At 49.1% G+C, this 23,853-nt stretch overlaps 1 protein-coding gene across 1 annotated transcript in view; it reads left to right on the top strand.

Moving 5' to 3' along the window:
* IGF2R (insulin like growth factor 2 receptor) overlaps positions 1–23,853 on the top strand; it is a 109,861-nt gene that overhangs the window by 54,165 nt on the left and 31,843 nt on the right. The window contains exons 14-27 of the mRNA XM_033867936.2: positions 886–1,023; positions 1,604–1,751; positions 2,251–2,428; positions 3,100–3,215; positions 3,659–3,827; positions 5,360–5,539; positions 7,852–7,953; positions 9,094–9,195; positions 11,493–11,688; positions 14,537–14,707; positions 15,499–15,642; positions 15,723–15,898; positions 16,161–16,248; positions 16,703–16,918. Coding sequence (XP_033723827.1) covers positions 886–1,023; positions 1,604–1,751; positions 2,251–2,428; positions 3,100–3,215; positions 3,659–3,827; positions 5,360–5,539; positions 7,852–7,953; positions 9,094–9,195; positions 11,493–11,688; positions 14,537–14,707; positions 15,499–15,642; positions 15,723–15,898; positions 16,161–16,248; positions 16,703–16,918 — 2,124 coding nt within the window. The remainder of the gene's footprint in view (positions 1–885; positions 1,024–1,603; positions 1,752–2,250; positions 2,429–3,099; positions 3,216–3,658; positions 3,828–5,359; positions 5,540–7,851; positions 7,954–9,093; positions 9,196–11,492; positions 11,689–14,536; positions 14,708–15,498; positions 15,643–15,722; positions 15,899–16,160; positions 16,249–16,702; positions 16,919–23,853) is intronic.

A 23,853-nucleotide genomic window follows, 5' to 3' on the forward strand; every position in this document is an offset into this window, starting at 1 on the left:
CGCAGCGATGAAGAAACCATATGGTGTCCAGGGGGGTTGTGCTGCAGTTTTCCAGATGAGTTACGCTCCTGGCACGGCTTCCTCTTCCTGAGGCCTGGTGCAGGCTGATGTGGAGGCCGCTGCACTTCCTCCAAAGGGGGAGCATCACATCACAAGTGCTTGAAAACACTGTCTGTGATCTCAGCGTCGATACACACAATGCACCTTGTTTTTCAGGGTCAAGGTCTATATAGATCCGCACATTTTTATGTTCCTCACAACATAGTATTTTGTGAAGACTCTTTTATGTTTCACAGTTGTGTTTATAATTTTTAGGGGCTTCCTTGTTGCTAATGGCTTGGTTTTACTATTTTTAAGCATTTTCCCTATTGTTGGGTTAATAGCATGTTTCCAGTGTTGGTGATTGTGCTGTGACATATCCTCTCTACCTCTTGTTGGAAAATTTCCTTTGGATAAATTCCCAGCTGTGGGATAAGTTCAAGGACCAGGACAGTTTTTTTTAATTTTTAAAAATGGTAAAATATACATAATATAAGATTGATCATTTTAAAGGAATTGTGATAAAATACATGTAACATGCAGTTCACCATTTTAATCATTTTTGAGTGCACAGTTCAGTGGCAATTAAGCACCTTACATTTACATTGTACCTTAAGTATGTTTACACCACCATCCATCTCCAGAACTTTCTCGTCCTCCCAAACTGAAGCTCTGTCCCCATTAAACACGGACTCCCCCCCAGCCCTGGCCCCCAGCCTTGTCCTTTCTGTCTCTGAAGGTTTGACCACTCTAGGGGCGTCAGATCGGCATTTGTAGGAGTGTATTTAGAACAAGGGAAGCTTTTTGAGACCGGATCAGTGATGGGTCCTTCTTCTCCTTCGGCAGGTGATTTAGAAAGTGCCCCAGTGCTGAGAACTTCTGCGGCGAACGGTTGCTTCTACGAGTTTGAGTGGTACACAGCGGCGGCCTGCGTGCTGTCCAGGACCGAGGGGGACAACTGCACCGTCTTCGACTCCCAGGCAGGTGTGTGTCCGAGCGCCATGTGGGGCAGGCTCTCCTGCACCTGCTTATTAGCTTGTTTTTGTTTTGTTCTTAACATTTTCTGTGAGTGTTTCAGAGATATTCTGTGTTAGAATTATATTAATACTGTTTGACCAAAACTCTGAAAATCTGGTGTTTCAGGCTTATCTGAGATAATGAAAAACCTGTCATATTCAAAGTCGAGGTAGGTTTGCTGATTGCAAAACCTGAGGAGCACAGGAAGTAAATCATGTTTGAAAAGGCTTTTCGCATGAATTTCTGGCCAGGAAACCCAGCACCGTTGACTTTTCACGGCCATTGGTCGTCCCGCTTTGAACACACTGGTTGTTTATTCACCCAGGAGTTCTGGGCTCTGACTCGGGTCTTCGGTGAATGCAGCAGAAGGGGCGTGGTGATGGGGGACCCGTCTCCAAGGGGAGAGTGTTGGTGATGGCGGTCCTGGTAGCTCCCGTCCCAGCCGTTGGGCAGGCCCGGCCGCGAGCTTCTCCTGGAGGCCGGGAGCTGAGGGGGCTCTGCTTCGCTGTGGTCTCACTGACCTGGGATGGTCTTGATTCCTTTTTAGGGTTTTCTTTTGACTTGTCGCCTCTCACAAAGAAGAATGGTGCCTACAAAGTTGAGACGGAGAAGTACGAGTTTTACATCAATGTGTGTGGTGCGGTGTCCGTGGGCTCCTGCCAGCCGGACTCGGGAGCCTGTCAGGTGTCAAAAAGGCAAGTCACTGTTCCCAGTTCCCGGTCTTTCGTTAGGTATCTTGTGCTCACAGGTGTTTTATTCTGGAGTAGGTGTGTTGTCTGCTGACCTCTTTGCTTTATGATGAGTGTTAAAACTCTGGGAAGACCTGGACTGAAAACTAGAGGATGCTGCTGGGAGCTTTCGTTTCCCAGGGAAGGAGCAGGACAGGAGTGGATTCGTGCAGCGCCTCCCTTCTGTGTAGTCAGGACTTCGCAGTTGTTGGATGGGTTTATGTACACGCTTCTCCCTTCAGTGTGTTAGTCCAGGGAGTTGTGCCTTAACCCAGCCGCGCTGAGCATGGATTTGGGTCTGGTGTGGGGTGGGATTGCCCTCACACCGCCGCTGCGCTGAGGTCCTAACCGCCATCCCGGCACTGCCACCCCCTACGCTGTCCCCGGCGCTTCCTTCAGCATCGCAGCATCACAGAGCTTCTGGTCTTGGTATCTTTCCTGAGAAACGTTTGTTTATTTGTTTTAGTGGTGGGAAGTCTTGGAACTTGGGACGCAGTAACACTAAGCTTTCGTATTATGACGGGATGATCCAGCTGAATTACAAAGATGGCACGCCCTACAACAATGAAAGGCACACGCCAAGAGCCACGCTGCTCACCTTTCTCTGTGATCGAGACGCTGGAGTGGGTTTCCCTGAATATCAGGTAGGAATTGTGCTGTGTGTGTGCACATGTGTGTGCCCATGTGTGTGTCTGCAGAGCAACAGGCAAGGAGGGAGAGAACGTCAGTCTTGTAAAGGCAGGGGAAGAGAAAAAAGTGGTCAAGACAGGGCTTGTGACTTCTCTGGAGCGAGACAAGATTCTGTTGCAGGTGACGTAGGAGCTGGGATGGTCCCTGGGGATAAACCATCAAGCTGTCTGGCTCCTCAGGACTTACACAGGAGCCTGTCCTGGGACCTTTATTTAGAAGGAGAGCTATTTTTAGTCTGGTTTCCTGGGCAAATCGTCATCTCCTATGATTTTAATTAATCCTTTTAGATTTGCCAGAGGACACGGGCAGTATTCATTTTCTGAGCTGTTGCTTCAGTGGGCTGTACACCTCAGTCACAGCCCGTGACACTGTTGGTTTTGGGTACAAAACACACAAAAGCATCAAAACCATCCCTTATTCCCGTTTAACAGAGGATAGATTTCCATCTTAATTTATTGCTGGGCAATCTTCCTTTTAATAAAATGAGAGGGATGGGCAAAGTAAATTAACTTTCCTGGGGTTTTTATTTAGAAAAAAGTGCCCCGTCTTTTTAGAAATGCTGGCTTTGTGTAATGATTACTCTTTTCTGCCACCCCTCCCATGTCTGTCCTTGTCCTGAGATTAGGAAGAAGATAACTCTACCTACAACTTCCGGTGGTACAGCAGTTACGCCTGCCCGGCGGAGCCCCTGGAGTGTGTGGTGACTGACCCCTCCACGATGGAGCAGTATGACCTCTCTAGGTGAGGCATGTCAGCCTGCCCTTGGCCGGGCCCCAGTCCAGATAGCGCTGACTGAGGTCGATTAGACCCTGCTGGTGAGCATGTAACTCAGCCGATGGTAGGGAATCAGGTTAGCTCTAGGTGCAGGACCGAGGTGGGAGCTTTAAGCAGAAGGAATTCTGCTAATGGTCCTGTAGCCTGTGCGAGATCAACCAGTCTTCGCCCAGCAAAACCTCAGTCTTCACTGCATCATTTAAAGCCATGCCTGTCGGTGCAGAGGTGCGGGGCCAGTTCCAGGTGTGCCGGGGGCCGCATTTAGTGAGTTCGAGAACACAGGTGTGCCGGCTTTGGTAGTTTGGTGGGCGGGGCACGTTTCCTTCAGTATTTCTCTAACTGCTTAGAAGTGAATCGTAGGACCGAAATCTGTCAGCTTGAAAAGCATGGATTTCCCTTTGAAATTTCAGGCTAGCAAAATCCGAGGTTGGTCGTGGAGGAAACTGGTATGCCCTGGACAATGCCGGGGCACACAGCACGTGGAGGAAGTACTACATAAACGTGTGTCGACCTCTGAACCCAGTGCCGGGCTGCGATCGGTACGCGGCCGCTTGCCAGATGAAGTACCAAAACGACCAAGTGAGTCTGCCGTCCCCTCCTGAGCCCAGGACTTGGTGGTGGAGGGGCCTGTTCCGGGACTTTCAGATCTAAGCAGGCCTGGCTGCTGACGAGAAGCCCTCTGAGTGGGAGAGGGCCTCGGGGTGAACGCCCCTGCCCCCTACAGATGTGATCCTATTCGAGTCATTGTTCAGATTTAAAATTTAAAAAAGCCTGGGCGTCGGGGACCTCCTGTGCTCACAGTACTCGGCAGAGGAAGTGTCTCTGCGTGAGCAGCAGACATCTGTAAAGCATAGTTTTTGCTTCCCAAAGCTCTTACTTCTGGGCTAATTAGGGGGCCACCTGCTCGGTAGAGTTGCTGTGGATGAACTAGATCCAAGTGTTAGCTCTCGCCAGGGTGCGAGCTGCACTTTGTCGTCCGATGGAATGCAGTTACTGCTGGAGCTCTGGTATGTTTCCCTGGGCTCCGTGCACACGGTGCATCTTAAAATAAAGATGTATGTGTGCTTCTTTAAAAATAGCATGTCGGGAATGTACTTTCCTGGCTTCTGTTACACGGCAGCTTGGAGGTGTTTTAAGGGAAGCTGGCGAGCGCTCTCTGGTGGTTCAGAGTGAGCACCCCGTGGTGTGTACACGTGTACATACGCGCGCGTGCTCTTTGTCGGAGCAGCGGCCTCAAAGGGCAGTCAGTCCTCGTTATTCTCAGATTCTGTATCTGCGAAGTTGTCTACTTGCTCATGTTTATTTGTAACTCCAAATCAGTACCGGGTGCTTTCACAGTCTTCCGTGGACATGCACAGAGGGGACTGACGTGGCTCTGCGTTCTCGTCTCAGCTCTTCTACCCAGACGGCCAGAGGGTGGAGACACGGGGGGTGGGCAGTGCGGTGTCAGAAGCTCCTGGCCGGGTGGGCGGGGTTTGAGTCCTTCCTCTGATGCCCGTTGGTGGGGTGGCCTTGGATAAGTCACTTAGCATGTCTGAACCTCGTTTTCTCTTTTGTAAAATAAAGAAAATAGAATCTACCAGGATCTTGAGTATTCAGGATCACAGTCTGTGTGACATAAGTGTACATATAGGTACCTCCAGTCGTCCCTTTTGGTGCGTGGGGTGAGGATTGGTTCCAGGATCTCGGCAGATACCAACAGCTAAGGATGCCCAAGACCTTTATATACAGTGTCGCAGTATTTGCACCTACACACAGCTTCACTTTTGAGTTCCCTCTAGGTTACTTATAATACTTAACACAGTGTAAATGCTACGTTAGTAGATGCTGGTGGCAGATTTAAGTTTTGTTTTTCCTGGAATTTCTTTCCCCTGAATATTTTCGATCTGAAGTTGGTTGAACCTGCAGAGGTAGAGCCTGTGGATATGGAGGGCTGACTGACTGTGTTTCCCCTCTGTGTACGAACGGTGGTTCAGTATTCACTAATTCAGCATTGGTAGCGAGTTTGTAGAACGCAACTACTGTGAATAATGAGAATCCACTGTGTTAGTAATGAGGAAATCAGTTGTTTTCTCTTCAGAAGGAAACATAACGGACACGCATGTTTGCAGGGTTCATTTTCTGAAATCGTCTCCATCAGCAACTTGGGGATGGCGAAGACGGGCCCCATGGTGGAGGACAGCGGCAGCCTCCTCCTGGAGTATGTGAATGGCTCAGCCTGTACCACCAGCGATGGGAGACGGACCACCTACACCACCAGGATCCACCTCGTCTGTTCCAGGGGCAGCCTGGTAAGGAAGGCGCTGCTTGTCACCCATGACCTTGGTTGCTTTGGGTGTCTCTTCACAGGGACAAAGGTTGATCTTAATTCTGCTTCAGGCCAGCATGTGATACAAACTCAAGGAGGCAAGGAGCACGGTGATGGTGCTTGTGTGGCTCTCCCTTCTCAACTTTAAGCCTGATCTCTTACTGCTGGTTTGTGACGTACACCGTATGGTCTTCTGTAGACTTGAGTTCTTTCTCTGAGTGGTACAGATGCCGCCCTGCCTGTTAGTCCCTGTGAGTTGGTGATCTGAGGATCACGGCTGCAGAATAGGTCTTAGAGACGGTTCAGTCCAAACAGCAGACTTCATAGAGGAGACTGAGGCTGGGTGCAGCTCAGGCCAGTGGGTGAACACGGAGGGAGGTGTGTGTAATACGTCAGAAAAGCAGGAATGAAAAGTCAAGGCTGGGAATTGGAGGAGGTGATGGAGATTGCATTTGGGCCCGAGTTCCTCGGCCAGGGCAGAACAGAAGAGAAAACTCCAAATAGAAATGCCCCGGGGTCATTGGGAATAGTCCCCATTGGTTTTTTAAAAACAATGAGGTGGAAGGTGTATAACGTAAGATTTACCATTTCAGCTATTTTCAGATGTACAGTTGAGCGGCATTAAGTACGCTTACAGTGCTGGGCGCGCATCACTGGTGTCCATTCCCAGAACCCTGTTTTTCTAAACTTAATTGTTTTTTTAACCTGGAGCTTTACATTCATACCTGGGTCACGTGTGTTTTTGAATAATTGCCAAACTCTTAGATGAAACTGAGTGGGAATAATAAAGAGCTCATGTTTATTATCAAACAGATTCTTTCCAAGGGCTGGTTCCACTTTTTAAGGGTCTGCTACAGCGTCCTCTCACTTCGTAGACAAGAACCCGGCCCAGTGTGTCCACTCCTCTCCGCAGGCAGGGGGCCTCAGTCACTTACATACTAGGCGTCCTGCAGACGCCAAGTTTTCTCTGTCCTTTGCCAGCACACGAGGTTTTCCCAAGAGATAGTGTCTCTAGAGCTTAAGGTCACTCTGATAAGGGAAGGAAAATGTTAGCTGGCTGAGCACAGCCTGAGTTGTGCAAGGAAAGTGTCGCATAACTGAGCTGTAAACACACACTCTGATAAGCCAGAGTCGGCTTCCCGAGTTCTGCTCTCCGTCCCAGGAAGGAATGCTGGCTGCCCAGCCCGGCCCTCGCCTCCTGCTGGGCACGTCCGGGCGTCCCCTCCCTGGGCCTCATCCCACTCCGCTTCCTCTCTCTGGTGTCTCGTTGCCACAGAGATAGTGGACAGTTCCAGGCAGTTCTCTCGGACCCTTGTTTTTCCAGCTTTCCTGTGACATCCTATTGGGACGGTGCTGGTCAGTTTGCAGAGCGATTGCACGCTGTTAACTGTATCCCTCAGCAGTGCTGTGGGGGGGGGCGCATTTCATGGGCCCAGGAAACACTGAATGAGGGTCATGTCCCGGGGAGTTCCGCAGTCCCAGGACTTTGCAGAGCCGCGTGGTGAGGCAGAGGGATGGATGGGTGTGTGTTTAGTTCACTGTTGGAGATGCTGCGGCTGAGAGCGTGGGGACTTCAGAGGGTGCTCGCTGGGTGAGGCGCGCGGGGCAGCCTAGCATCCCCTTCACCTGTGTGTCTGGGCGGGCGTCTCCCCTCCTCTGTGCCTCCATTTGCTCATCTGTACACAGGGGGCGGGTAGAGGTTGTCCTGAGGCTCAGGTGAGGAATGCTCATCACACTTGTTAGTGAAAACACGCCCAGGAAAGTGCCCAGATAGATGGTCAGCGACTCACCGCGGGATGAGCACACCCGTGTAACTAGACCCACGGCTGCAGACAGAGCCCGGGAGCCTCCGTGTGCCCCTTCCCGGTCCATTCCCCCGCCCCGTGCCGATCCCGCGCCCCATAGGTCAGTCTCGCCTGTGTCTGCGCTTGCGTGGCTGTGATCACGTGCACCGGCACCTTGGGCTCTGCCTCTTGTTCCGCATCTGGGTGTAGAACGGTTTTCAGAAGCGTGGACTGGACTCAGACCTAGGTTTGGATCCCAGTTCTACCACTGACTCCTGGCGTGACCTCAGGTGAATTTCCCAGCATCCGAGCGTAAGAGAGGACATCTCCTCGGTAGGAATGCTGAGGACACTGAGTTATAATTAGATGCGTCACGTGCAGCACCTGGCCTAGCACCGTCCCGTGAGAGTCCATAGATTTTAGCCCTTTTTATTTATCAGGCACGTATTCTTTTGGTTAGAGCAAGTTCCATTTTCTCATACTGACTTTTATCCCGGATTTGTCCTTTCAGAACACCCATCCCATATTTTCTCTCAGCTGGGAGTGTGTGGTCAGCTTCCTGTGGAACACGGAGGCTGCCTGTCCTGTCCAAGTAACGACAGACACAGACCAGGTACGGGTGCGGTCCCGGGCCTCTGGCCATTCCCACCCGGGTGTCCCGGCTCTGCACCCCTCCCCTTGTGCTTCTTAATCCCTTACAGCGTCTGCCTTTCCTCCGCCTCGACAGCAGGCATCTGGAAGTCATCCCGCGAGCCTCTCCCTCAGCCCCGACTCCCAGTCCTGGGATGAGAACCAGGGCCTCCAGCTTTCCTCTGAGTTCCTTCCTTTCTCTCCACATCGCTGTCCCTTCAGCGTGGCGGTGGCTCTGGGCTGTCCGTCACCACAGAGATGGGTGCTTAAATACCACGACCATGCCTAAAACGTGCCCCATCGTCTGTCGGACACAGCCCGTGTGGTTTAACGTGATGTTTAAGGTTTTAATGCTCTGCTTCCAGCCGCATCCCTGCTTCAGCCCCGCGCCTGCTGCAGCGCTGGGCTCACGCCGCTCTTCGGCCTTGGCACGCGCTCCTGCCCTCGGTGAACCCCTGCCTGCAGAGCGTGGCAGCCAGCTGCTCTGAGATGTGTTCTCTGCCCTCCCAGGGGTGCACCTTGTGTTCACAGCACGGGGTGTTTTTCTTTATGATGGGACGGATTTCCCTCCCTCCCTCCCTCCCTCCCTTTTCAGGGCTCCATCAGGCAGCAGAGCCCAGGCTCACCCAGATGAATGTTCCCAGCGCAGAGTCCCGGGCTTGTGGGACCCAGGGAGGGTGGGAGTCGGGGCGGGGCCGGCAGTGTTTTCTGAGGGTGTGGCCACTGCTCCATTCTCTGCATGTGGCGGGTGGGGTGGAAAAAGACACGAGGCGGTGGGGGAAGGGGGGGCTCGTTATCCCTTCTAGAAGAGGGGAAGAGACGGGTAATTATTTGTGGGTCTGTTACGGTTCCTCACTTTCTTTGGGGGTCAGCAGCGGTCTTGTTCAGGTAAGTGAAGCAGTCTTAGGAGCTCAGATGAGGTCAGCGTCTCGGAGCTGGTGTCCCACATGGAGCGCTTCAGATGCGGTATTGGAAGGGGCCGTGAGCTCTCCCAGGGCTGCTTCTCGGACGGGGTTTAGCGTCAGTGCAGTCCACACGGGGCAGGCTTTGGAGCTGCTCTGTCTTCGCCATGTTCTCATGGACCAGGTTTGAATGTGCCTCTTTGCCTCTTTTGTTCCTGCAGGCCTGCTCCATCAGGGACCCCAACAGTGGGTATGTGTTTGATCTGAACCCACTAAACAGTTCCCAAGGATATGTGGTCTCGGGCATCGGGAAGACTTTTGTGGTAAGGCTTGTGTGATGATTTCCGATTTGCCTTGAAAGGATGGGAGGATGCGTGGAAGTCACCTGCAGCTGGTTGCAGGGGAGGCAGGTGCCCTCAGGAATTGCCCAGGGCCCTGTGATGGCAGCTTTTACCCAGGAGGAGATGAGAAAACCCCGATTGAAGGGGAAATGAGGTCGCCCCATCCTGTTATGCTGCAGATGTGAGGGTGTCATTCTTTAGAAAACAGGCTATTCCTAACCCGTGGCCACGCGTCTGGAGTGGTGGTCCCAGGCCAGCAGCGTGGGCATCGCCTGGGAGCTTGCAGGAGGTGCAGTGTCTTGTGGGTGGGGCCCAGCAGCCTGGGTTTTTTGTTTGTTTGTTTAAACTTTATTTATTTATTTATTTTTGGCTGCGTTGGCTCTCAGTTGCGGCGCACGGGCTTTCTCTAGTTGTTACTCTGTTGCGGTGCGGTGGCTTCTCTTGTTGCACAGCCCAGGCTCTAGAGCGCAGGCCCAGTAGTTGTGGCGCACGGGCTCTAGAACACAGGCTCAATGGTTGGGGCGCACGGGCTTAGTTGCTCCATGCCACGTGGGATCTCCCCGGGCCAGGGCTTGAACCCGTGTCCCCCGCATTGGCAGGCAGATTCTTAACCACTGCGCCAACAGCAAAGCCCCAGCAGCCTGTTTTGACAAGGCCCCACGTGGCTCTGATGCCCACTGGGGTTTCAGAGGCACTGGTCAAGTGGAAACGATATTCCCCTATTAGAGGGAGACGACCGACGGCAGTGCTCTGGGATCTTCTGACGGCGCTTCCTTCACGGGCGGCCCTGACAGGGTGTCTGGAGCGGTGAGGAGGAAAATCTCCACTTAATGCTGTTCTGTAGTAAACTAAGCGCTGCTCGACAGGGAGAAAGCTCTTAAAAAATCTTTATTTAGGTTTAACTTCTAGCAAAATCCACAGTGGAAGAAGAGAATACCCTTTGAAAGCAGGAAGTTGGGGTGAGAATGTCACAGCACTTTGATGCAAAGGGGACTTTGCAGGCACAGCGCATGCGGGAGGGCCTGCGGATTGTTCCAGAGCCAGGAGGCACCTGACAGGGCTCGTCACTCAGCAGCACAGTGGCTTGCAGCCCTCCCTCTCCCCACCCCCTCTCAGAAGCTGCTGTTCTGGAGTTTGGCTTGTACCAGGTTATCACAGGTGACAGTATATTTGGCTGTCGGTGTGAGTGTGAGAAGCAGACAGGACCTTTGCTGAGCCTCACAGGGAGCATGTCGGAAGAGGAGAGTCCCATAGAGGACATGCCAGAGGCGGCGAGCCCAGGGAGAACGTGCCAGCAGAGGAGCTCTGTAGCGGACATACCGGAAGAGGTGGCCCCGTAGACAGTGTGCTCGAAGCAGGCCGGAAAGGCTGTGCCCGTGCAGTAGCAGGGGCGGGAGGTGGCAGGTGCACAGTTGCGGACAGCAGGGACAGACTGTGGACGATGCAAGTGGAAGTGGAGTTGATTAGTGGGTGTCTAGGCTCCTGGGAGTCAGGACACAGCCCTTGTGCTGCCAGAAGGGCTCAGGACGCCACCGCCCAGCAGCCGGCTGCTTGGCACTGTTCCCTCCTCACCTGGCCCTGCCGGGCTCAGCTGCCCCTACCTCTGTGACCACGCAGCCCACGTGGCTGCAGGGCACCTGCCTGGGTGTAGTCTTAAGTGGCCATTTCTTAAGTAGTAAACTTTGGTCTGAAGGAAAAATGCTTTGTACGTGTAGTTCTTAACTTTTTATACGTCGTCCACATACCAGTTGTAGAGAAGTCTTTCCTTTCCGTGTCTCGTACCGAAGAGCATATCCTGCTTCCTTATATCAACTACTGGATTTAAATCGAATGGTATCAACAGCTTTAAGAAATACAGGGGTATCCCATTATATTTACTTTTAATTAATGTGACTTCAACCATATGTGCTCTTCCTCATATAATCAAAAATACTGTAAAATTCTGCCTACTTACAGTTCCTCTCTTATACATGCTGCATTGTTACGTGCAGTGTGTCTCATGCATTTAGAGATACGGGGCTGTATGAATGAAGCCTTACAGGCAATTTATGGGCATTGCCGTTTGGACTTTGATTTCTGCTTTATGTACTAGCTTCAGGATTTAATTGCCCAGGCAATTAAAGTTGGTCATTTGCCTAATAAGGAACAAATTATGCAATTGTTTGGATAACAAGCAGGCAACCCTGTTTGGCTGGGCAGGGTTTGAGTTGTTCGGGGTTATGTTCGCGGTGAGTCACGTGGCCTGAGTTGGTGTGTGGTTCTCGCTGTCTGGCCTGCAGTTTAACGTGTGCGGCGCGATGCCCGTCTGTGGCACCTTGGATGGAAAGCCAGCTTCCGGCTGTGAGGCAGAGACCCAGACGGAAGAGCTGAAGAATCTGAAGCCAGGAAGGCTGGTGGGACTGGAGAAGAGCCTCCAGCTGTCCACCGAGGGCTTTATAACTCTGACCTACACGGGGCTTCCTTCCCACCCCAGAGGTGAGCTCACATCCCTGTGTTTGCAGCTAACCTGTGTCCTGGGGGTTCCGTGACTGTAAACCTTTCAGAGTGTAACGGGAGTGCCTGTAGACTCTGAGTCCTGGCCACCCTCCCCGCCTCTGAGCCCCACGTGCCCAGCCTCTGGTGTGTTCTCCCAGCCGCCTGAGTGCATCCCGCGGCCGGAGGGGTCTCGGCCACTAGGTTCTGCTGTGCCCGCCCCCAGGTGTCCTCCACCTGCACCTCCAGCGGCTCCTCTGATAGGAGTGTGTTCGCTCGGCCTTTTGTGCTGTGTTTTTCAGGTATTAAAGAAGCGGTGGGTGAAGGTAACGGAAGTTACTTTGTTTTTTCCTAAATTTCTTTCTTTCCGCCAATTCCTCTACTCAGTCTTGATTGTATCTTTAAATACAGTTTTGCATCTCCGGTGGGTTCACGTTTCTACTCCTTCCTGCAGCTGTGACTGTGAACTGAAAGTTGCCATTTTTGGTGTCATAAGGTGCAAGGCCGAGTCTGAGGGCCTCGGGAGGACGGGGGTGGTGGAGTCACAGCTGCCGTCGTGAATGCTCGCCGCGTGTGCCCCCGTGTGGAGTGCTGTGTGCGCTTAGCGGGTTGGTTCTCCGCCAACCCCGTGCATCTCATTTGCGCTCACACCCTCTGCTTAGCCACCTTCTTGCTTCACAGGTGACGAAGGCCCCGGAAGGCCCTGTGCCCTGGACAGAGCCACTGGCTCAGCGCCGGGCAGAGCCAGGGCTGGCAGCCAGGTCTCTCGATCCTCATCCTGGCTCTGCCGACTAACACGTTTCTGCTTTGCGTTGAGGATCGGAGGCCCACAGAGGTGCAGCCACATCACACACACAGCCAGTGAGCGGCAGGGCGGAGGTTGGAACCCGCGCCTTCTGGCTTGTGAACCTGTGCTCTGTGCACCACACCGGCATGGACTCAGGAGGGGGCCGTCGTGTGATGTGTGGGGCGGAAAACATGAGGGGCGTCTGAGTCGACGTCAGAGGAACCTAGTATCCAGGAGGGAGTGGGGACGGCTCTGCCCTCCTGCACCCGTGGCAGTGTGCGGTCACTGGCTACTTTTGCGCATCGCGCTCAGGCTGACGGATCCATGAACACGCTGGGAAGAGAACTCTGAGGGCGTCGAAGGAATGAGTTCAGGATTCTTGTGAAGGGGATTGAAGAATTGGGGTCTTCTTCAGGGACAGAAAACATGGGGCCTGGGGGCTGCTATCAGATCCTGGAAGGGTTGTCCTAGAAAGGGAATTGATCTTGTTCTGTATCATTTGTTGGGGAGGGTTTGGACCACAGACTGAGATAATTTTAGTTGGTTAGAGGAGAATTAGTAGAGCCGGGGGAGTGGTAATCCTTAGCTTTACAGATGGAAAGCTCTTCAACTCTTGGTCAAAACAGTCAGGTGCTCACTCACTTCAGTATCCAGAAAGCAGCGTGCGTCATTCTGGTTTATAATTCTTCTGCTCTGCAGTTCCAGAGTGCTGTTTAAAAATGAAATAGATTAGGCATTTATATATAATTTTTTTTTTGGCCCTAATCGTGTGGCTGACAGCCGCTGACACTTATTCTGCTGGGTTTGAATCCAGGCGCTGGCAACCCCAGGGGCGCAGCACATATATAACCAGCCCTTTTTTTTTTTTTACATCTTTATTGGAGTATAATTGGTTTACAATGGTGTGTTAGTTTCTGCTTTATAAGAAAGTGAATCAGTTATACATATACATATGTTCCCATATCTCTTCCCTCTTGCGTCTCCCTGCCTCCCACCCTCCCAGTCCCACCCCTCTACGTGGTCACAGAGCACCGAGCTGATCTCCCTGTGCCGTCCGGCTGCTTCCCACTAGCTATCTATTTTACGTTTGGTAGTGTAGAGCCGTGCTGCCCCAGACTTGCTCCTTACCCTCTTTTTGCCTCAGTTTCCTCCTGTATTAGCCGGGCATCTCTGGTCCCCTGTGAGGGTTAACGTGTTGATGACCCTGGGGTTCTTCCCCTAGCGCAGCCTCCGGTGCTCACCACCCACCCGTGGTCCCCGCCCTGCGGGAGCCCAGAGTAGCAGCCAGCCCTGTCCGGTGGCCGAGGGACACTGGCTGCTCCTCTGACGGGGTCGCCCGCCACTGTGCTAGCTCACTCCCGCTGACCTCCTGCTTCTGGAACTGGGGAGGCCCACCCTCGCCCATCCTCCCCACCTGAGCCTTGGTCCTTGCTGTTCCCTCTGTCCGCAGTGCTCTCCCCTCAAGACTGCCAGGCAGTTCATTTCTTCTCTTCCCTTCTTCGGTGGGGGGGTGGGGGGAGCTCAGACGGCACCTTCTCAGGGAGCCCGGCCACTGCGTTGGAAACCGCCATGCCTCTTCCCCACCCTTGGGGTTTCTTAGGCCCCGTCCCTGCTGCGTTTTCCTTCGTTTCCAACTGGTCTGTGAGGGGTTGCCTTTTGCTTACTACTTGGGCGCTGGACCGGAGTGTCAGCTCCCAGTAGGGCGGGTTTTCTTGTTTCTTTCACTCCTGTGTGTAGTAAGGAACTTAGTAAATATTGTCCAATAAACCCGTAAAGGAGAGTGGATGGATAAACGGATATAGCATTTGCACACTTCCTGGAACAGAAGAATGCCAAGACACCGAGTTCACGGTGTACACCGTCTGTACGTGGGTCGCTATCACAGTGAACGTGGCCACTTTGTAGTTCAGATTGGGTCCCTGAACCAGACCCGGCGCTTCGCCGTGGTTGCCTTACAGGGTGGCTTGGAGGCTCGTTCCCAGGCACACTGTCCTGGTGCCACACGCGTGTTAGGCTGCACTGTGATTGCTGTGGTTTCCTACAGTCTGGTCTTCTTGTTCGCAGGGAGGGCTGATACTTTCATCATCCGCTTCATCTGCAATGACGACGTTTACCCAGGGACCCCCAGATTCCTGCATCAAGACATTGACTCTGACCTGGGGATCCGGGACACATTCTTTGAGTTTGAAACTGCATTGGCCTGTGTACCTTCTCCGGTGGATTGCCAAGTCATGGGTGAGGCCGGGGGACCAGGAATTAAGAGGCTGGTCAAAAGCGTGTGTCTTTGCCTGCGTGTGTGTCTGTGTGTGTGCGCACATGTGTCTCTGTATGTTTTACTTTACAGGCAGCATGATATATGTGTTACATATTTTCTTTGAATGATACTGGAATTGTAAAGCTTCTCTTGAAGAGAATCTAGATACATAATTAATGGTTTTGAGCTATAGTTTGGGATCAGAAGCTGGTTAAGAACGGAGAAGAAAACGAGGGGAAAAAAATCAAGTACACTGTCAGAGCTTCTTACAGTGTAAGAGAAGAAAAGAATGAGAGGATAAAGCTCCGTAAGGTGTACCTGGATGCTGAGCCAGGTCTCCAGCAGCCCTCATTCTTTGTGGTGGCCCCCAGCCTCACCTCCACACCCATGGTGATTTGTTGTAATGGAGGCTTTGAGGGTCAGGGCAGGTGTATGTTTCTGTAGGAGAAGCCTCTCGGCTTCCTGGGGATCTCCTCATTTCTCTGTTATGAATATTTTTATTTTTTAAAAAATATTTATTTATTTGGCTGTGCTGGGTCCTAGGTGTGCCAGGCGGGCTCCTTAGTTGCGGTATGCGTGTGGGATCTAGTTCCCTGACCAGGGATCGAACGCGGGCCCCCTACATTGGGAGCGCCGGAGTCTTAACCACTGCGCCACCAGGGAAATCCCTGTTATGAATGTTAAGTTCGTGCATCCTTGGTCTTTGGGGTTGAAAGGCGGTGCCCAAAGCTGCCAGGAAGGCAGGGAGTTCCAGCGTTTTCATGTGTTTCAGACCTCGCTGGGAACGAGTATGATCTGAGCGGCCTAAGCAAAGCCAGGAAGCCTTGGACTGCGGTTGACACCTCGGCTGATGGAAAGAGGAGAACCTTCTACTTGAGTGTCTGCAATCCTCTCCCATATATTCCTGGCTGCCACGGTGAGTTCCGAGCAGTGGACTCAGGTTCGTTCTGCCTTTCCTCCCACCCCCGAGTTCATCGGCTTTCCTGGCCCTTCCAGGCAGTGCAGTGGGGTCCTGCCTCGTGTCGGAAGACAACAGCTGGAACCTGGGCGTCGTGCAGGTCAGCCCTCAAGTTGCCGCCAACGGGTCCCTGAGCATCGTCTACGTCAACGGCGACAAGTGCGGGACCCAGCGCTTCTCCACCAGGATAACGCTCGAGTGCGCCCACACGACGGTGCGTGTCTGTCGTGCCGCATTCTCACGCCCCTCCAGTCTCCAGATCTTCTGTCTGATGTAGAACTTGCCTGAGTTTTCAGGGGTTTTAGGCCATCGGTGGGGTTTGACGAGAAGGTGCTGTTTCCCCCCAGATCTGATGTGTTTCATAAGTGCCAGGTATCTTTCTCGTGGAGGTTAGAAGTTGGGTATTAGTTCTAGCTACCATTTGACTCATTGTTTAAATAAATGAGAACACAGTGAGCTGTTGGTTTCTGTTGTAGGGATCCCCGACCTTTCAGCTCCTGGACGACTGTGAGTATGTGTTTGTCTGGAGAACCGTGGAAGCCTGTCCAGTCGTCCGCGTGGAAGGTAAGACCCAGCCCTGCTCACTGATGCTGGTGAACGTGTGAAGTAGGGGGTGTTCTAACAGCATCTTAGATGTGAAACCCCATGCATGATCATGAAGCATCCATTAGTGGATGGACAGCTTCTTATCCTTGATTTTTTTTACTCCACTCCATTGCTCACTTTGCCAGCTACGTTTTCCTCACCTACCCAGACTGACGGACTCTCGGCATCTCACGCTTGAGAATATGAACGTGGGGTTTGGTTTTGTTTAAGTGCATCTTCATCCTGTGACCTAAGCTTTTCGAGAAAGCTGTTTGTCAGGCAGTTTGTCTTATCTATACAGACAAAAGGAGAGAACGTGGAAGTGATGTTTAATGCCTCTTTTAAGACAGTACTTAGCTGATTAAAAGTTGCAGAACTTTTGCCTCAAGGTGTGAGTGTGTGTAATTGCCCTTCCCTTCTCGTGTTCTTGAAGGGGACAACTGTGAGGTGAGAGACCCAAGGCATGGCAACATGTATGACCTGAAGCCTCTTGGTCTAAATGACACCATCGTGAGGGCTGGTGAATACACCTATTACTTCCGGGTCTGTGGAAAGCTGTCCTCAGGTGTCTGCTCGACCGATGACAAGTCCAAAGTCATCTCATCCTGTCAGGCAAAGCGGGGACCCCAGGGATTTCAGAAAGTGGCAGGTACCATGGTTGTTTCTTCTCTTTTTGCAAAAGGATGGAATTGCACATTTAAGATGTTATGATTATATCTTATGATTTAAGATCTAAAGATTATAACTTTCCTGAGTAGGAGGAATGTCTGCTGTGTTCCTGTAAAACAGTGTGTGAGTGATTTTTTTTTTTTTTAAATCTTTATTGGAGTATAATTGCTTCACAACACTGTTAGTTTCTGTTGTACAACAAAGTGAATCAGCCATATGCATACACATGTCCCCATATCCCCTCCCTCTTGAGCCTCCCTCCCACCCTCCCTATCCCACCCCTCTAGGTCATCGCAAAGCTGATCTCCCTGTGCTATGCTGCTGCTTCCCACAAGCTAAATATTTTACATTCAATAGTGTATACATGTCGATGCTACTCTCACTTCACCCCAGCTTCTCCCTCCCCCACCACCCTGTGTCCTCAAGTCATTTCTCTATGTCTATGTCTTTATTCCTGTCCTGCCCCTAGGTTCATCAGAACCATTTTTTTTTTAGATTCCATATATATGTGTTAGCATACGGTATTTTTCTCTTTCTGACTTACTTCACTCTGTATGACAGACTCTAGCTCCATCCACCTCACTACAAATAACTCAATTTCGTTTTTTTATGGCTGAGTAATATTCCATTGTATATATGTGCCACATCTTCTTTATCCATTCATCTGTCGATGGACACTTAGGTTGCTTCCATGTCCTGGGTATTGTAAATAGTGCTGCAGTGAACACTGTGGTACATGACTCTTTGAATTATGGTTTTCTCAGGGTATATGCCCAATAGTGGAATTGCTGGGTCATATGGTGGTTCTGTTTCTAGTTTTTTAAGGAACTTCCATACTGTTCTCCATAGTGGTTGTATCAATTTACATTCTCACCAGCGGTGCAGCAGGCTTCCTTTTTCACTACACCCTTTCCAGCATTTACTGTTTCTAGATTTTTGATAATGGCCATTCTTCAGAATGGCCAGTGTGAGGTGATACCTCATTGTACTTTTGATTTGCATTTCTCTAATAATTAGTGATGTTGAACATCTTTTCATGTGCCTCTTGGCCATCTGTATGTCTTCTTTGGTGAAATGTCTATTTAGGTCTTCCACCCATTTTTTAATTGAATTGTTTGTTTTTTTGACATTGAGTTCCATGAGCTGTTTGTATGTTTTGGAGATTAATCCTTTGTCCCGTTGTTTCATTTGCAAATATTTTCTCCCATTCTGAGGGTTGTGTTTTCATCTTGTTTATGGTTCCCTTTGCTGTGCAAAAGCTTTTAAATTTCGTTAGGTCCCATTGTTTATTTCTGTTTTTATTTTCATTACTCTAGGAGGTGGGTTAAAAAAGATCTTGCTGTGGTTTATGTCAAAGTATTTTTCCTGTGTTTTCCTCTAAGAGTTTTATAGTCTTACATTTAAGTCTTTAATCCGTTTGGAGTTTATTTTTGTGTATGGTGTTAGGGAGTATTCTAATTTCATTCTTTCACATGTAGCTGTCCAGTTTTCCCAGCACCACTTATTGAAGAGGCTGTCTTTCCTCCATCATATGTTCTTGCCTCCTTTTTTGTAAATTAGGTGACCATACGTGTGTAGGTTTATCTCTGGGCTTTCTATCTCTGGGCTTTCTATCCTGTACCACTGATCTATATTTCTGGTTTTGTGCTAGTACCATACTGTCTTGATTACTGTAGCTTTGTAGTATAGTTTGAAGTCAGGGAGCCTGATTCCTCCAGCTCTGTTTTTCTTTCTCAAGATTGCTTTGGCTATTCGGGGTCTTTTGTGTTTCCATACAAATTGTAAACTTTTTTGTTCTAATTCTGTGAAGAATGCCATTGGTAGCTTGATAGGGATTGCATTGAATCTGTAGATTGCTTTGGGTAGTGTAGTCATTTTCACAATATTGATTCTTCCAATCCAAGAACATAGTATATTTCTCCATCTGTTTATGTCATCTTTGATTTCTTTCATCAGTGTTTTACAGTTTTCTGAGTACAAGTCTTTCGCCTCCTTAGGTAGGTTTATTCCTAGGTATTTTATTCTTTTCGTCGCGATGGTAAATGGGATTGTTTCCTTAATTTCTCTTTCTGATTTTTCGTTGTTAGCATATAGTAATGCAAGAGATTTCTGTGCATTAATTTTGTATCTTGCAACCTTACCAAATTCATTGATTAATTCTAGTAGTTTTCTGGTGGCATCTTTAGGACTTTCTATATATAGTATCATGTTATCTGCAAACAGTGACAGTTTTACTTCTTCTCTTCCAATTTGTATTCCTTTTATTTCTTTTTCTTCTCTAATTGCCATGACTAGGACTTCCAAAACTATGTTGAATAAGAGTGCTGAGAGTGGACATCCTTGTCTTGTTCCTGATCTTAATGGAAATGCTTTCAGTTTTTCACCATTGACAATGATGTTTGCTGTGGGTTTGTTATATATGGCCTTTATTATGTTGAGGTAGTTTCCCTCTATGCCCATTTTGTGGAGAGTTTTTATCATAAATGCATGTTGAATTTTGTCAAAAGTTTTTTCTGCGTCTATTGAGATGATCATAGGGTTTTTATTCCTTAGTTAATATGGTGTATCACATTGATTGATTTGCATGTATTGAGGAATCCTTGCATCCCTGGGATAAATCCCACTTGATCATGGTGTATGATCCTTTTAATATGTTGTTGGACTCTGCAAGTATTTTGTTCAGGATTTTTGCATCTATATTCATCAGTGATATTGGTCTATAATTTTCTTTTTTTGTGATATCTTTTTCTGGTTTTGGTATCAGGGCGATGGTGGCTTCATAGAATGAATTTGGGAGTGTTCCTCCCTCTGCAATTTTTTGGAAGAGTTTGGGAAGGATGGATGTTAGCTCTTCTGTAAATGTTTGATAGAATTCGCCTGTGAAGCCATCTGGTCCTGGACTTTTGTTTGTTGGAAGATTTTTAATTGCAGTTTCAATTTCATTTCTTGTGATAGGTCTGTTTATATTTTCTAATTCTTCCTGGTTCAGTCTTGGAAAATTGTACCTTTCCAAGAATTTGTCCATTTCTTCATAGTTGTCCTTTTTATTGGCGTATAGTTCGTTTGTAGTAGCCTCTTATAATCCTTTGTATTTCTGCAGTGTCAGTTGTGATTTCTCCTTTTTCATTTCTAATTTTATTGATTTGCGTCCTCTCCCTTTTTTTCCTTGATGAGTCTGGCTAAGGGTTTATCAATTTTGTTTATCTTCTCAAAGAACCAGCTTTTAGTTTTATTGATCTTTGCTGTTTTCTTTGTTTCTATTTCATTTATTTATGCTCTGATCTTTGTGATTTCTTTCCTTTACTGACTTTGGGTTTTCTTTGTTGTCCTTTCTCTAGTTGCTTTAGGTGTAGGGTTAAATTGTTTATTTGAGATTTTTCTTGTTTCTTGAGGTGAGATTGAATTGCTATAAACTTCCCTCTTAGAACTGCTTTTGCTGCATCCCATAGGGTCATTGTGTTTTTGTTGTCATTTGTTTCTATGTGTTTTTTAATTTCTTCTTTGATTTCTTCAGTGATCTCTTGGTTATTTAGTAGCACACTGTTCAGCCTCCATGTATTTGTGGTTTTTACAATTTTTTTCCTGTAATTGATTTCCAATCTCATAGCGTTGTGGTCAGAAAAGATACTTGATACAATTTCAGTTTTCTTAAATTTCCTGAGACTTGATATATGACCCAAGGTGTGATCTATCCTAGCGGATGTTCCGTGTGCACTCGAGAAGAAAGTGTATTCTACCACTTTCAGGTGGAAAGGTCTATAAATATCAATTAAATCTCTCTGGTCTGTTGTGTCACTTAAAGCTTGTGTTTCCTTATTTTCTGTTTGGATGATCTGTCCATTGGTGTAAGTGGGGTGTTAAAGTCCCCTACTATTATTGTGTTACTTTTGATTTCCCCTTTCATGGTTGTTAGCATTTGCCTTATGTGTTGAGGTGCTCCTATGTTGGGTGCATAAACATTTATAATTGTTATATCCTCTTCTTGGATTGGTCCTTTGATCATTATGTAGTGCCCTTCCTTATCTCTTGTAACAGTCTTAAAGTCTATTTTATCTGATATGCGTATTGCTACTCCAGCTTTCTTTTGATTTCCATTTGCATGGACTATCTTTTTCCATCCCTTTACTTCCAGTCTTTATGTGTCCCTAGGTCTGAAGTGGGTCTCTTGTAGACAGTATATATACGGGTCTTGTTTTTGTATCCATCCATTCAGCCAGTCTGTGTCTTTTGGTTGGGACATTTAGTCCATTTACATTCAAGGTTATTATCAATATGTATGTTCCTATTACCATTTTCTTAATTGTCTTGGGTTTGTTTTTGTGGGTCTTTTCCTTGTGTTTCCTGCCTAGAGAAGTTTCTTTAGCATTTGTTGTAAAGCTGGTTTGGTGGTGCTGGATTCTCTTAGCTTTTGCTTGTCTGAAGAGCTTTTGATTTCTCCATCGAATCTGAAGGAGATCCTTGCTGGGTAGAGTAATCTTGGTTGTAGGTTTTCTCTTTCATCGCTTTAAGTATATCCTGCCACTCCCTTCTGGCCTGCAGAGTTTCTGCTGAAAAATCAGCTGATAACCTTATGGGGATTCCTTTGTATGTTATTTTCTGTTGCTGCTTTTAATGTTTTTTCTTTGAATTTAATTTTTGTTTTATTAATATGTGTCTTGGTGTGTTTCTCCTAGGGTTTATACTGTGTGGGACTCTGTGTGCTTCCTGGACTTGGGTGACTATTTCCTTTCCCATGTTTGTGAAGTTTTCCACTATAATCTCTTCAGATGTTTTCTCAGAGTCTTTCTTTTTCTCTTCTTTTTCTGGGACCCCTATAATTCTAACGTTGTTGCGTTTAGCGTTGTCCCAGAGAGTCTCTGAGATTGTCTCCAGTTCTTTTCATTCTTTTTTCTTTATTCTGCTCCTCGGCAGTTATTTCCACCGTTTTGTCTTCCAGCTTACGTACTCGTTCTTCTGCCTCTGTTATTCTGTTATTGATTCCTTCTAGTGTATTTTTCAGTTCACTTATTGTGTTGTTCATCTCTGTTTGTTTGTTCTTTAGTTCTTCTAGATCTTTCTTGAGCATTTCTTGTATTTTCTCAATCCGTGCCTCCATTCTATTTCCGAGATTCTGGATCATCTTTACTGTCATTACTCTGAATTCTTTTTCAGGTAGATTGCCTATTTCCTCCTCATTTATTTGATCTTGTAGGTTTTTACCTTGCTCCTTCATCTGTGATATATTATTTTGCTGTCTCTTTTTTTGTTTGTTTGTTTTTTTATGAGTGGGATTGTGCTCCTGTCTTACTAGTTGTTTGGCCTGAGGCTTCCAACACTGCAGTTTGTAGGCTGTTGGGTGGAGCTGGGTCTTGGTGCTGAGACGAGGACCTCTGGGAGACCTCACTCCGATGAATATTCCCTGGGGTCTGAAGTTCTCTGTTAGTCCAGTGGTTGAGACTCAGAGCTCCCACTGCCGGAGCTTTGGCCTGACCTCTGGCTTGTGAACCAAGATCCTGCAAGCCGTGAGGGGTGGCAAAAAAAATAAAAGAACAATAACAAAGTAAAAAATACAGTTAGACTAGGAAACTAACAGGTATGTTAGAAAAAATATAAAAAAAAAAAAAGGTGGAAAAGGCCTTGGCTGTGGAGGGCGGGGCCTTAGCAGGGGCAGGATTTGGCTGGTAGGCGGGGCCTGTGCTTAGTACCCACAGGGCTGGAAAAGGCCCTGGGGGGTGTAGGGGGTGGGGCTCAGGCTCAAGGAACAGAAGGGGCCCAGGCGTGCCTCCCGCCCCTGGTCTCATAGGGCGGGGGACCCCACCTGGGAGCCCAGCAGCCTTCCTGGGTTCGAGTGGGTGGGGCAAACGCCCTTGCTCCTTTCCTGCTCCTCTGGTCCTGGAGAGCCGCCTCCCTCCTGCCTCTCCTGTTCTCTCCTGGCCTCCCTCCTATGCCCCCAGGATCAACCCGGCCTTGGAGGGGACCTCTGAGGGTGTAGGACCTGGTCCGGGAGCTGGGCAGACTTCCCTGGCCGATTGGGCGGGGAAAACACTGGGCCTGCTCCCTGCTGATCGGAGCCCCTGGGGGTCCCTTCAGGCATGGGAACCCCTCCCCACCTCAGCCACCCCTCAGGGGCGCCGGTCCTGTCGGGTCTCCACTTCTCCAACCCCCTCAGCCCCCCACATCCTACCAGTTTGGTCGGGGGTTCTTCCCGTTCCCTTAGATGTCAGGGTCCCCCACCAGCGTCCGGCAGGCGCCTTAGTTGTGGGGAGATGCGAACTCTGCGTCTTCCCACGCTGCTATCTTGGCTCCGCCTCCGGCCCTCCCCCCCGCCCCCGCGTGCCCAATGACGTTTCTGATTTCGCTTGATGTTTGTCACCATGACATGTACTGATAAGTGTTGTTAGTGTTTATTTCATTCTTATTTAGCAGTACAGTCACCAATTCTGAGATTATATGTCTTCTTTTTATTCCAACTTTGGGACGCACTGGACTATTAATGGGTGTTCTGAGGTAGTACTTTCTAGAACTGAGACAAAGGGGACACATTTCATACAGGGTTGGACTGTAAAATATATAAGACAGGCTGTTGGTCCTCATGCTGTCTCAGCATCTGGGCCAATGATGATAAGTTTAAGAATCTTTAAGAAAGAAGTTGAAGTAGCTGATGGGGTGAGTACATGGGCCTCCCTGAGGGGCTGTGAAGAGGAAGTGCTATCCTCTGAGCTCGTCAGGCCAGGGGTCTCTGTACGTCATCGATCCCGTGGTCAGTCTATAAGATCGTAGCCTTGGGCGAGAGGAGGACTGATTCTGGTCTCTACAGTGGCACGTGACGGAGCCGGTGGTCCAGTGCCAATAGGCCAGGCACGCTTGGTCTTGTGTTTGTTCAGCGTGTGTGAGGCACCATGTCTGTGTTGACCAGCCTGGGGCTTCCTGAACTGA

The sequence above is a fragment of the Tursiops truncatus genome, chromosome 12 (assembly GCF_011762595.2).
Source record: "Tursiops truncatus isolate mTurTru1 chromosome 12, mTurTru1.mat.Y, whole genome shotgun sequence".
Taxonomy (NCBI): domain Eukaryota; kingdom Metazoa; phylum Chordata; class Mammalia; order Artiodactyla; family Delphinidae; genus Tursiops; species Tursiops truncatus.